Here is a 13,329-nt window from a genome sequence, read left to right as displayed (position 1 = left end):
GAGACAGAGAACCTGGCTAAAAGTATATTCTCTACTATATTTTTCACATTTTTACATTAAATAACAAATAAATGTTTTTAAAGAATAACATTTTATTTCTCTATTTTATTTATTTTATTTACTTATTTGCTTTTCTTTTTTGGTGTTAGGAAGGCTCTATAATGGTGTTACATCCCCAACACTGACTGATTTGTTTGCCTTTAAGATTTTATTTATTTATTTATTTATTTATTTATTTATTTATTGTGAAGCCTTAGAGAAACTAATGAAATCTTCAAAAGGGATAGTTATGGAAATAAATACCATGAACTAAACAGAGTATACTGAACACCTTTCTTTAAAAAAAAATTAGCTTCTTATATTATGATTATGACTTCTTAATGAAATATACACTTGTCTATAATTGAGTATAAAAGATTTCTGTTGTTATTTTTATTGGTATTTACCCCATGTATGTGGGTCTGTCTGCGTGAATGTATAGCACACTAGTGCAGTGCCCACAGAGGTCAGAGAAGGCATCTGATTCTCTGAGACTGTAGTTACAGGCTAGAAGCTGCTAGTGCTCTGAAAGAGTATCAGGTGCTCTTAACCTCTGACCCATCGTCTCCCCGCCTCACAGGGTATTCGTCTAACACTAGGACCATCACTGAGTCTTAAAAATAGAACATGGAAAGAAAAACAAAAGCCTCTTTAGGGATGCTCAATACAGCATAAAAAGACTATAATTATATAACCTTTTAAAGATACATACATGTATATATGTGGAGATACATATATTCGTATAAGGCTTTCAAGCCTTAAAATCAGTATTATTATTTAATTTTAAATGAATTTCTGCAAATTTTAGGTTAGATTTCAGCACAATACACTGGATGAGAGGAAATTTAAAGTTGGGATTTAAAATAGAAAAAGTCAGATCCATGCAAAAGATGAAAACTTCTCCCTGTTCAACTGGCAAAGATGACAAAATTAAGCACAAGCTAGAAACCAAATCCATAAACCAGCACCACAGACTCTCTAGGCAATGTCTCTTTACCGTATGAGGCAATGTCCACAGCCTCAGACACTCTTGATGCTTACTCTCCCTTGCAGGGCTAACAACTGGGTTCTCAGCTGAGCTCCTCATTTCTAGTATTACCTGAAATGTAACCTTACTGGTCTCAAGCTACCTAGACTAAGTCTCAGAAATTCTTTTCATATAATTTGAGAGTAGCCCCAAGTAAGTTTTTCATTGAGTACCAAGTTCTTGTGTCCTAAAATGCCTTCTGATCTGTAAAGTTAGACCACAATGAACGATGAATGATGTTAAGTAAGACTTTACCATTTCCATATGTCAATTCTGTCGTTATAACTAAGGCAGGTTCAGATGGGAGAACAGCATCTAGTTAGATCTGAAAGGTGGATTTTCTGAGGTCAGGATAGATGCTTCCCTTCAAGGAATAACTTACCACTCTCATTTCTAACATTTGGGAACTGGTAAAGGAGGCGAGAGGTCAGAGAAAGGCAAGGCTTCCCTGCATTCAGGGAATAGAGTGAGAAGCAACAGTGGAAGGAGGGAGCCCACACAGGGCATGAGATGAGGAGCTAGCCAGGGACCCCATTGTTTCTTACTTTGAAAACAAACTAAAATCAACTTGCCTCCAAAAGCTTTACCCCGAGTCTTGGAAAGGAAAACAGGTTGTGAAAAGTAAAGTAAAATCTAAAAATGGGCAGAAAAATTTCCAACTTTATAAAGAACTTACTTTACTTTCAGTTGTGTCTGTCAGTGTGTGTGTGTAAGCTGGAGCTGCACTTGCCAGGTGTCATGAGTCACTGACATGGGGCTGGGAATCGAACCCAGTTCACTGCTGAGCCATCTCTCCATCCTCTATAATTTCAAACTTTTTGGAAGTTTGGCAAGTCCAAAATTGGACTTACATGCCTTAATCAGAAACTTAAATTCTACATAGGAACTGAGTTCTTCCTAACAGCCCTTTCCTTTACAGCAAAAGGAAGAAGACAGAAAAGCCCTCAAGGAAGGGTTATAAATGCGAGGGAGCCTTCCCCTCAGGTATTTGGGAGCTGGTTCGGGCTGAATGGGCTGATTTCTGCTGTACCTCAGGGCTGGCAAGATGGCTCACAAGGTGGCTCCTGATGGCTCCTGCCACCAAACCTAATAACCTACAGATGTAGGGTGCTGGGATCTACAGGGTGGGAGAAAAGAACTGTATCCAAAAGTTGTCTTCTGACTCCAAACACAAGCCTGGTATTCACTCACAAGCGTGCGGATGCACACAAAATAAAGGTAGTAAGATATTTTAAAATCATAAACCTCTTCAATTTGCATGAAGGCATAAACTGTATCTACAAAATAACTAGATTCTAACAGCGTCTCTCACACACAGACACACACACACTTGGTTATGTTAATATGAACTCTCCAGATGTTGATTTAACCAATGAAAGATTGAAATACTATTATATTTTATACATGTGTGCTGACAAAATATAGTTTTTCTTATTATTCCCTAACATTTAATATCTAACCAATAAGAAATCTACAGATAATTTTAAGAACACAAGAGGATATATATATATATATATATATATATATATATATATATATTTGAATATATATATATATATATATATATATATATNATATATATATATATATATATATATATATATATTCAAAGGACACATAAAATGAACAATGAATAAAAGTTAAATGAATGTTTTACACGAGGAATTTTTTTTATGAGTATGCCTGGAATAATCTATCCACCAAAAATACCAAGACACAACTGTATGTGACATATCCTTAATTATATATACCTATCTGTGATTATATATTTGAAATTAGAACGTTACTCAGCAATTAAATAAACTTGTGTGTAAAAGTCAACAACACTAACCAGTTGCATATTGCATTATACATTAAATTTGATTCTATTTTGTGACTTAAATTCATTTCCCAAACTTACTAAAGAACTTATTAGCAAGGTACCATTATTTCCTTTTGTCAAACAACGAAAAATTTAAAAACAGAATTTAACACTAGTATTAAAGTACACTATTTACATGTATGAAATTGTCAAAAAAAATCAATTAAAAAGGGGAAACATTCAAGAATTTAAAACTTGCATTGGCTATGCTCAAAGCCATTAGTGAGTGGAATAGAAGATCTCTGAAGAAAAAACCTTTCTTATTCATGTTTACAATGTACAGCTTCTAGCAAAGAACATGCTTAATTCACTTGTTTACCTGACCCAGTAAAGGAAAGACAGTTACCCTATGGACTGAAAGCCTTATGCATGTCTATCCCTGTAGCCCAGTAATCACAACCATGAGGAACCTCTTTGGAAGAACCTGCAAGGAACATCTGGGTAAAGACTGATATTTAATGAAGTATGAAAAGATTTTTTTCTAATAAACTTCTGAAAAAGAACTACTTCGCTTATTCTAAAAGACTGAAATTAAATATGTAATGCTAAATGTATTTTTTTGGTATACTTTCAATTTTAGCATGTTTACTTAAAGGAATAAACTTGCGTGCTTTCTGTCTGCTAAAAATCCAATAATAATTACTATAATTTACCCGGTGGTTCTTTCTGGCCAATGACTGAAAGTGGAGTTGGAAGGCAAAGACCACTTGGGGTTTTCTTTCTCGCCTTCATGTACAACTTGCAAATGTCTGTCCGCTCTTGCACTATGGACTACTCATTAATTGTTAGAAATGCTCAGGCTCTCAGAGTCCTTGTGTCTGAGAGAATCTTTTACTCTGCCACGAGTCTGGTAGAGGCCCAGGCTCTATCATCTTCAGCATTCCGACAGGACTGGATACGTATAGTCCTTTTTAAATTAAGTAAATATGCTTATATCTAATTATAGTCATGTTTAACCATACATTTAGCATTGAGCCATACAGTTCTGTAGCATATATGTAGAACAACACTTTTGTTGATCAAAATTTTGCTTAATATAATCTCAGTAAATTTTCTAAACATGGCACTTTTAACGACAAAAAAAAAAAAAAAAAAAAAAAAAAAAACCAAAAAAAAAAAAAAAAAAAAAAAAAAAAAAAAAAAAAAACCCCGATAAAATTGCTACAGAGATGAAATTCAAGTACAACTAAAGGGCTATGAGTTTACTGTTTCTCAGACAGTCCATTTCCCACCCCAGGTAGGATGGCGATCACTTCAGTGCAAAGCATGAAGTGGCTACACAGTCAGCCTGTCAGCTTTCTATCGTGTTGTGTGGCCTGGCATGGGGGCACACACCTGTGATCCCAGCACTTGGCTGGCAGGACTAGAGGTGGACCACGCAGCGGGACTGCCCGAGTTCAAGTTCTGGCTAAGCCTTGGGGACAGAGGCTGAACCTCGCCTTGCGGCAGCTGCTTCATCTGTAAAGGGAGATAATACCTGTAATCCTAAAGCTCCTATAGAGGCACACAGCACACACTGAGTCACTTCTGCACCACTGTTAAAGGGACAGCAACCTAAGCACACTTTTATTCTGGCTATCTGGAATAGAATACAAAATGGTGATGTAGCAAGTAAGAGATCAAAGGGTTGGGACTCCTCCACTAAAACTTAATGACCAGTACCCCCTCCCAGGTTTCTGTTGTTGTTGTTTTTGGGTTTGGGTTGTTGTTTTAAGTTTAGTTTTAAAAACGAAAGCAGTATCTTTCAGTGAGTCAACAAAGCTAAGTGAAGTGGGCCTACTGTCTCAATTTCTGAATTAGCTAGTGTCTGACAGACAAGAATGGTGAGATAGTGAAAAACATCTATGGAACAACTCAACTGTGGCAGCAGACCATAGCCAATATTCTGGAAAACAAAACAAAACAAAACAAAAAACCCCAAACACAAAAATATTAGTGGGTCAACTTAATGGACTTCTCCTCGGGTTCACAAACTTCAGCATACAATACACCTCCCCCTCAGCCCCTCCCTTCTCACAATGTTCTGGGTGTCAAATGATACCATCTGTGTCTATGACCAACTTCAGTACACACTATTAACTAACGGCTTCTCTTTCTCTGTCCATTCCTTTTAACACCTAAGTGACCCCGAGTTTATTTTTGCCTTTCCATTACTCCCTTCTGAGAGTTTACAAGATCCTACCCAAAGACAAAATGTTAAAAATATCTGCCATGACCATAAGACTTAAACACATAAGCCAAATGCCTTTCATAGGTCAAAAAACACTACAATCCATTACAAAGAAAATACAATTTCACGATATAAACTCAATTAATTCATAAGCCCAATTTGATAAACACTAGATATAGCATCTCTGGTACCTCTGCCTATACAGTCCAAGCTCCCTTTGATTTGGCTTCATTCCCATTGCCATTCAGGTTAAACTTTCTCAATGCCTAGTAAAGTAATATCACCATCAATTCACTGACTACCCATCACCATTCTTAAGCAAATTCTGAGATTAACTCACTAATCATTATAGTAACCTAATTATAGTTTAATGAGGTAGGCATTATTAGCTTTAGTTTACACACGGAAAATATATTGCCCACATTAACAAGCAGAGGAATCAGTATGAAAACTACATCCTGTGTCCTAACCTTTCTCCTACGTTATTTTTTACTGAAGCCTGCTTCAGCCAGCCTTCCACTGGTAATGCAAAGCATGTATGACAACCGAGGTCCATGTTCTCACGGAGCCCACATCTTAATAAGTCAGCAAGATGAAGAAATAAATGAAAGGGAGAACAAGCTTGCTACAGACTTTTAAAAGACCGGGAAGGAAATGGCATTTGACGATAGACAGTAATACAGGTAGATGATGAAAGAAGGCCTCCCTGGAAAAGGACTGAAGGCGAGATCAGAGAGGTAAGGAAGGGGCCATGCCATCTCTGCAGCGAGGACAGGTATCCCAGAAGGCTAGGTTACCAAAAAGTCCAAATATGGTATGAGGCTGAACATCACACCAAACCTAAAGTTCTATTACCAAATCTCTGTTATTTGATAGTGTCCTGGTTAGTTTTTTTTTTTTTTTTTTCAACTTTTTTGTTTTGGAGGTGGCTGGGGTGTGTGTGTGTGTGGCATCAACTTGCCACAAGCTAGAATTATCTGGAAAGAGGAACTACAACTGAGAAATGCCTCCTTCTGTTGGGCTTGTAGTCAATCAAGCCTGAACAGCATGCTCTTGATTAATGAAACAAGAAGAAGAGAAAAAAAATTGTCCCTGGTAGAGGTTTAAGCTGGTTGTAAAATAGATTTGAAGCTATATATTGTGGGTCTTTTTCTTCAGTGACAGAGGACATTAATATATAATTACTAGGGGACAGTAGTAAGATCATCTTAAAATCTGCAAATCAATCCCACAAATCAAGGGACCTCATGTAAAAAAGCTCTAGTTAAAATATTTACTGTAGAACTCCAAAAAAAAAAAAAAAAATCTAAGATTGTGTCCTTTTTGTTTATAAGACCGTGTTTCACTGATTATCCACTGATAGCTAGTCTGGAGTTTACTATATAGACGATGCTGGGTTAGGCTTCGCAAAGATTCTCCTGCTTCTGCCTCCCCTTAGTGCTGAGATTAAAAGAGTTGCCTCTGACTGTATACCTGTATCATATGCACATAGGTACCCAGAGGCCAGATGAGAGCTTCAGACAACCGGAAACTGTAGTAACAAGGAGCTATGAGCTAGCCCAGGTGAGTGCTTGGTACTGAATCCAGGCTCAGTTCTGGGAGAATTATTCTAGAACAGTAAGTGCTCTTACTGTTGAGCCATATCCCTAGCCGATGATCCTTTTTTTAATTTTCATTTTCATAACACAAAAGACATTCCTAACCCCATACTGGAAACAGTAAATATGTAGTGAGCCTTATGTGTAAAAAAAAAAAAACAGTTCTGAATAGTTTGAAATTGCAAATAAACAGAACCACAAGAAGAGATAAAATTCCCTAGCTCAGAAGCTCAGGTGCTATTATGGACTTATAGGAGGAATGTTATGTACCACTAAGGTAGAAACAGTAGCAAGTAAGTTTAAACAGATTAAACAGATCCTGGGCCTAGAATTGGTAAAAGGTAGGAAAATGTACATCACTGTTTGTTTGTTTATACAGGGCTTCACTATGCAGCTTAGGTGAGCCTAGAACTCATTTTGTAGACTAGGTTACCTCAAAGTGCTGATCCTTATGCCTTAGCCTTCCAAGTACTAACATTTTAAGCTTATGCTACCACACATGACTTAAAAAATACATATTTAAGTAGCTAAAAAGAATATGAAAAATAAATAAGTGCAAATCATTGAAGTCACATGGAAGAGGGCATAGCATAGATAAAATATATCCAGGTTATAGAGTGCTTTATGTAGAGGGTCACATTGAAGCTAATTCTGAAGGCTGAGGAGAAATCAGAAATGCAGATGCTGTGAGAAGAAATATTTTCAGAAAGAGAAATTATGAGAAAGAACAGGAATAAAATAAGAGATTGCTAGAAAGATATGTTTTCAGAGAAGTAGCCAAAGTAGCCAGGGTTAGGGGAGGCCTGAAGACAGGCAGGCTAAAGAGGGCCACATTGACATAGAAATCGGTAATTGTGGAGCTGGAGAGATGGCTCAGCGGTTGAGAGCACTGACTGATCTTCCAGAGGTCCTGAGTTCAAATCCCAGCAACCATATGATGGCTTACAACCATCTGTAATGAGATCTGACGCCCTCTTCTGGTGCATCTGAAGACAGCTACAGTGTACTTAAATATAATAATAAATAAATCTTTAGGCTGGACTGAGCAGGGCCGACCGGTGCAAGCAACCTTCATTCCCAGCAACCACCTGATAGCTCACAACCATCAGTACAGCTACAGTGTACCATATACATAAAATAAATAAATAAATCTTTAAAAAAATGGGTAATTGTTATAGATAGCCCTGGGGCTAATTATATTTGATGTTAATTCTGTTCTCTGGTGAGTGGCTGTGAACAAGGAATGAGTCAGCACTCAGGTGATTTCCTGTTAACCTGCTTCCCACCTTAATTTGTAAAATAAAGGAGAGCTGACCATTGGGCCAATAAAAAGGAAGGTGGAGCAGAAGGTGGGAGAGAGAAGAAGGAGAAAAGGGAAGAGGGAGAGGATGCGAGGAGGAGGAAGAAGAAAAGCAGAGCAGAAGCACATGGCTTGGAGAAACAGCAAGTTCTAAGGGCATGTAATCATATTAACTGTGTCAGTGTTTTGATTGCTGGGGCATATCTGGGTTGGAGAGATTTACTGCAACAAAAGGGAATGTCCTCAAACTCTGTTTTTCAACTTGATGTATCTCAGAGGTATAATGCATAGAAACAATGCGGCTCTAACAGTGGTTCTCAACTGTGAGACATGATAAAGCAGCAGAAGAAATTCATTCTAGTGGGAGTAAAGCTTATGAAAAGCCCTCTAAAAATACTACCTTCCTTCCAGTCCACTCTGAGAATCACTGCACCAACTGAATTAGATGTTAGGAAATGTAATGGAGGGAAGCCTGTAGAAACATGAAGGGACAGAAAAGACGGCCTGGATAATAACCTCAAACAAGGACACGTGTACTCTGAAATGTCAGTGGGTCATTCCTGTGGTGGCATCCAGGATTACAACGTATGATGAAGTTTTAGTCTGGACAAAAAGAGATGGGTCTGTCATTCAGATGCTAAACCAATAACTGGATGAAGCTCCAGAGGGGACACAAGAAGAAGGCAGCACAGCACTCTTGGAAGTGATTATGTCTGAACTGCTTTATTATAAGTAATTGGCATCTTATTATAATCTTCTATTGGTCCTCATCACTAGTTTTAACTCTGCAACACATACTTCCTAAGGCTCACAACAAGCCATGTAAACAACAGAAGCACTGGACTATTTCAAGGCTGCCCACTACACTGGTCTACTGTAAACTCAATACAAACCAACAGTCTACAACGTTAAGAGACAAACCCGAGAGCAGCTTGGAAGGGATAATTACAAGGACACTCAGTGCTTCAATTAGTCAAACACCCAGTCATATAGTCTGAAAGAATAAGTATAGCTACATGATAGTATCAAAGTATTTCAGCCTTAAAACAGACTTAAGACTAATCTAAAATCATCTTAATTATAAAAAATTTCCAAGTATTTTTAAAGTCAACAGGCAATATCATCCCATGTGTGAAATGTGAGTTTTTCCTCCTGTTTGCTAATATAAAGTGTACAAAATAACGAGCTTTATCATGACATTTTCATAATTTCTCCATTTCACTGGCTCCCTTCTTCTTCCAAAATAATCTCTGCCCTGGAAAGTATCATTTCAAGTCACATATGAAGAAAATGTACAATTGCCTGGAGCTTTAAATATACCATTGGCTTCAATTAAATTCTAGTCATTCTAACTGAATATTTTCTGACAAAGTTCCCACAAGAGTGAGGGCTTTAGAAAAGCAGAGGGAAGGAACAGATAAGTCAATAAAGTCAAAAGAGGCAACTGAAGGAGCAGAGACAGACCCGGCAGAGCTGCTGAACACCATGTGGCCCAGAAAAGAGTCACTGAGCAAGGCATGACAGCGATGCCCAAAGACCACACAGGCTAGGTGGATGTGTAGACGCCACAGGAATCTGACAGGAAGCAGCAGGCCACCTACCACAGGTCCTGCTACACCTGTCAACAGCTTTGGCAAAGTGGCCCAGACATTAATGTAGCATGGTAGCAGCCTGGGCAAAACATTTCATTTGCTATCATTCTCTATGGCTGCTGCTGTTGCAAAAACAAATTCTAAGGAAAAACAAAAAGAAAACCAAACTGGGGAAATACTTTTCCACAAGTCCTACAATAGAAGATCAAAGTTACACACAGCAACATTTTTTGAAAAGAAATGTGAAATACCTCAGTCTGACCTTCATGTGCACTGGTTTCATGAGTAACTCGAATAGCCTGTAATAAGAATATAAACTATTTACAAAAACATAAAACAGCTGTATCTATCTTTTAAGTGAAAACAACAACAAAGCTCAGTTTTTACCATCTAGAATCCTGTAAGGAGGCAGGAGATTGGAAGAACTTTAGGAGCAGTTTAGCACAAAACCTTTCAGAACTGTAGCTCAGTAAGCAAATGAGGTGCTGTCCTTTCTACCCACAAATCCCGTAAGCATTAAGAAACAGACTAGTTCATTGGTTCTAAATTTTCATAGTGCAAGGAGAGGGTCATTTAGCTTCCTTAATTGTTAGAGCAACACTTAACACTTTATTCACTTAAGACTGGAATAAAGTGAGCATCTCACAGAGACCGAAGACGCTCAGCCATCTGTCTCTCCAAGGTGCGTGCTCCTGCGGCTCTGCCCGGGTTTATGCTTAAGCATGCATTTCAGTCGGCAAGTTTAAAACGTGGTGCAAAAGGCATGCATTTGTGAGAAGCTAGGGAGCCCAGCTAGCTAAACTTCAAACTGCTCCAGTCAGACCCACTCCTATCAAAGATGCAGAGAAATGGACGTAATAGAAGATCAGGGTAAAAGTGTAATTGTTGTGTAAGTATTAAAGCCTTAAGACATGCAAACCGATCAGCAATTTCTCTTCTAGGTTTTAATATGTTGATGTATTTAATGTACATGATTATATGAAATTAAGAATGGTTCTAAAACCTCAGACAGTAATATATTTTACTCAGGTTTGTAATAATTTTAAGTAGTGAAAAAGAGAAAATTCTTAGATTTCAAACAGCATTTTACTAGTTAAATATATTATACAATGGAAAGCTATTCAGCCATTAAAATAATAATGTTAAATATATACTTACTGGTGTAAATACGTTTGTGATAAGTGAAAAAAGCAAGTTATAAAACAGTATTACAGTGTGATCAAATTAAAAAAAAACCTATTGTGTATATACATACATGTTTTCTATAAAAACATCCGTGACCGCTCCCTTTCACTGGTGGAATTACTAGCAACTAGCAAGGTTCTTAGTTTACTTTTATGCAAAATAGGATGATGTATAAAATTCTAAATATTTTTAAACTTAAAGCAACTAAAATAGTTTGGAACACTAAACAAACAGTATCAAAATGTACATCATACTTGTAAGTTCAAAGAACTTATCATCTACTGATGCTATTGACAGGCAAAAGGCCTTCAAAAGAAAAATGATTTTCAAAAATAATGAATGTTTAAAACAATTACTTCAAACTGGATCAGAGGGTCCAGGATTTAATTTGCAAACTAAATCATTTGTTCATCTGCTCTGGACACAGAACTGCCAACTGAGTAACATTACAGATATTTCAGGTACAGCTCCCTCAGTAAAACTGAAGCCCTTTCTTACGGATAAGACAGTGATGCCTCCCCAAACTATGGCTTCAAGACAAACCGCTGAACAGAGCCTACAATCCTGTAAAACTGCCCGTGGATGAGGTTGGATAGAAAGAAGGTACTGACGTCATAGTTCTCCAGGTATTTGGCTCTCTCTTCAGGGCTCATTGATACAGACTCCTCCAGGAACTTTTTCAATGTTGACCCTGATTCTGAGAATTTCAAAAATGATTAAAAATTTAATTTTAATTACAAAGAAAATTAACAGTAAATGTAGTACAGTATTTTTTTAGGTAAAACTTCTTTAACTGGTTAAGAATCTAAGAGTCTTGGGTAAGTAATTATGTCAAATACTCTTTTGCTGATCCTGTTCATCACCAATATGAAGAATGAGAAGGGCTTATTTCTCTCCCGGCAGCTTACACATAGACACATTCCCATAACCATTATAGTTGGAGAGAGTTAGAGCACCCCCTACTGTTTAATAAAGTTAACACATCTGAAGAGGAAAACTGGAACAGAAAGTGGTTTACCAAAGTGCATCTTGTCTTTGTTGTTCGCAATGGCATGGATTAGTCCAATCGTTCCACAGGCATTGCTGATGGTTTGTTTCATAAAATATACTGATGATGTCACATCTTGTCCTTGAGATTTTATCTTTTCCTCCTCTTCTGTTCTGAAGACTTCATACTATTGGGGGGAGGGGAAGACAATAGTCCACAATGCAAACACTACACACTGAACAAGACAAGTCTGTAAAGGAAGGCTATGAAGGACGAGGTGCAGCCTAGCGTAAGAAAATGATTTAAAGGACCAGACCAACAAAAGCCTGAGGCAGAGCAGTAACTGTCTGACGCCAACAGTGTGAGAAAGACAAGGCATTCTCACATCGGTTATTTTACTCATTGCCTGCCTGTGAGATACAAGGGTCTCACCGTACTGCTCAATCCAGTCTGCAACTCCTGAGCTCCAACCATTTTCCTGCCTCAACCTTTCAGGTAGCAGAGACTGCAGACAAACTCCACAGCACCCAGCTTCACTCACCAGTGCTACAGGCAGGCACTGGCACAAAGCTGACGCCAGCTAAGCTTATCTTTAAGAGAAGAAAGCTAGAGGTAAAAGACTAACAGAAAGCTTTATTGCCAATCTATAATCATATATCTTTTATTTTAATAAGACACTAAGAATCCCTTACTTTTTATTCTGCTGATTATATGTAACAAAGACATCATTTGTTTTTAAAGACTATGTTTTTATTCAACACCAAAAATCTGCATTTACCAGAAGCTATATATCTTGCTTTACAATTACCTTTTCTGTGATGGGGAAGAGGAGTAACACTGCGCACACTGGTCTTGGTACCATGCTAAGAAGTTCAGGTTCCATCCCGTACACATCAACAAACTGCCAGTTAGGATGCAGGCCTAATTGCTTGAGAAACTAGAAAAAGAAAAACCAGCAAAATGTTAACTGATCAGAGAAAAGCCCTGTTAACAAGGAAATGATCGACAAGTGTGTACTATATATCTAATATATACAAAGCAATGTGATCAAGTATTACTAATGTTCAATAAGAATGCAGAAAGCAGCACTACCAAACACAGACTATACCACATAAATATGTATAGTCCTTATTTATCAATATACCAGAGCCTGAGAGGTCAAAGAACACAGTAAAGCAAGTCTACTATCAATAGGGTAGGTAGAGAGCAATTTACATCACATACCAAACAGTTAAAACCCTAACATAGGAAACAAATCTGTTCTCAAAATCTATAACTTTGACATTGAGTATGTTAGCTAGGATTTCATCAAGGACATACAAGTTACCTTAAGAACTTATTTCCAGCCTTTAATGCATCAATTAAATAATGAATTATTATTTTAGTACATCAACAATTTATACTGATATCCAAAAAATACATCTGGGGTTTAAAGACAGATAGCTAAGCATTTTGCCAATAAGAGAAAATTACATGTGCCCAGACACACATGCAGGCAAACACTTCCAAGATAGACAGACAGAAGGATGGATGGATGGATGGACGGATGGATGGATGGATGGATGAAGG

At 37.5% G+C, this 13,329-nt stretch overlaps 1 protein-coding gene across 3 annotated transcripts in view; it reads right to left on the bottom strand.

Annotated features, from left to right (window-relative positions):
* Uchl3 (ubiquitin C-terminal hydrolase L3) overlaps nt 1-13,329 on the bottom strand; it is a 42,747-nt gene that overhangs the window by 18,511 nt on the left and 10,907 nt on the right. For 2 of the 3 annotated variants that reach the window (XM_021181780.2, XM_021181781.2), the window contains 5 exons: nt 12,569-12,697; nt 11,791-11,947; nt 11,384-11,469; nt 9,839-9,886; nt 4,263-4,385 (listed from right to left, as the gene is read on the bottom strand). In XM_021181780.2, the coding sequence (XP_021037439.1) occupies nt 4,263-4,385; nt 9,839-9,886; nt 11,384-11,469; nt 11,791-11,947; nt 12,569-12,697 (543 nt within the window). The remainder of the gene's footprint in view (nt 1-4,262; nt 4,386-9,838; nt 9,887-11,383; nt 11,470-11,790; nt 11,948-12,568; nt 12,698-13,329) is intronic. The other variant, XM_021181783.1, reaches the window with a different exon arrangement.

Source organism: Mus caroli, chromosome 14 (genome assembly GCF_900094665.2).
Source record: "Mus caroli chromosome 14, CAROLI_EIJ_v1.1, whole genome shotgun sequence".
Taxonomy (NCBI): domain Eukaryota; kingdom Metazoa; phylum Chordata; class Mammalia; order Rodentia; family Muridae; genus Mus; species Mus caroli.
This window is presented reverse-complemented; position numbering and strand designations above follow the sequence as displayed.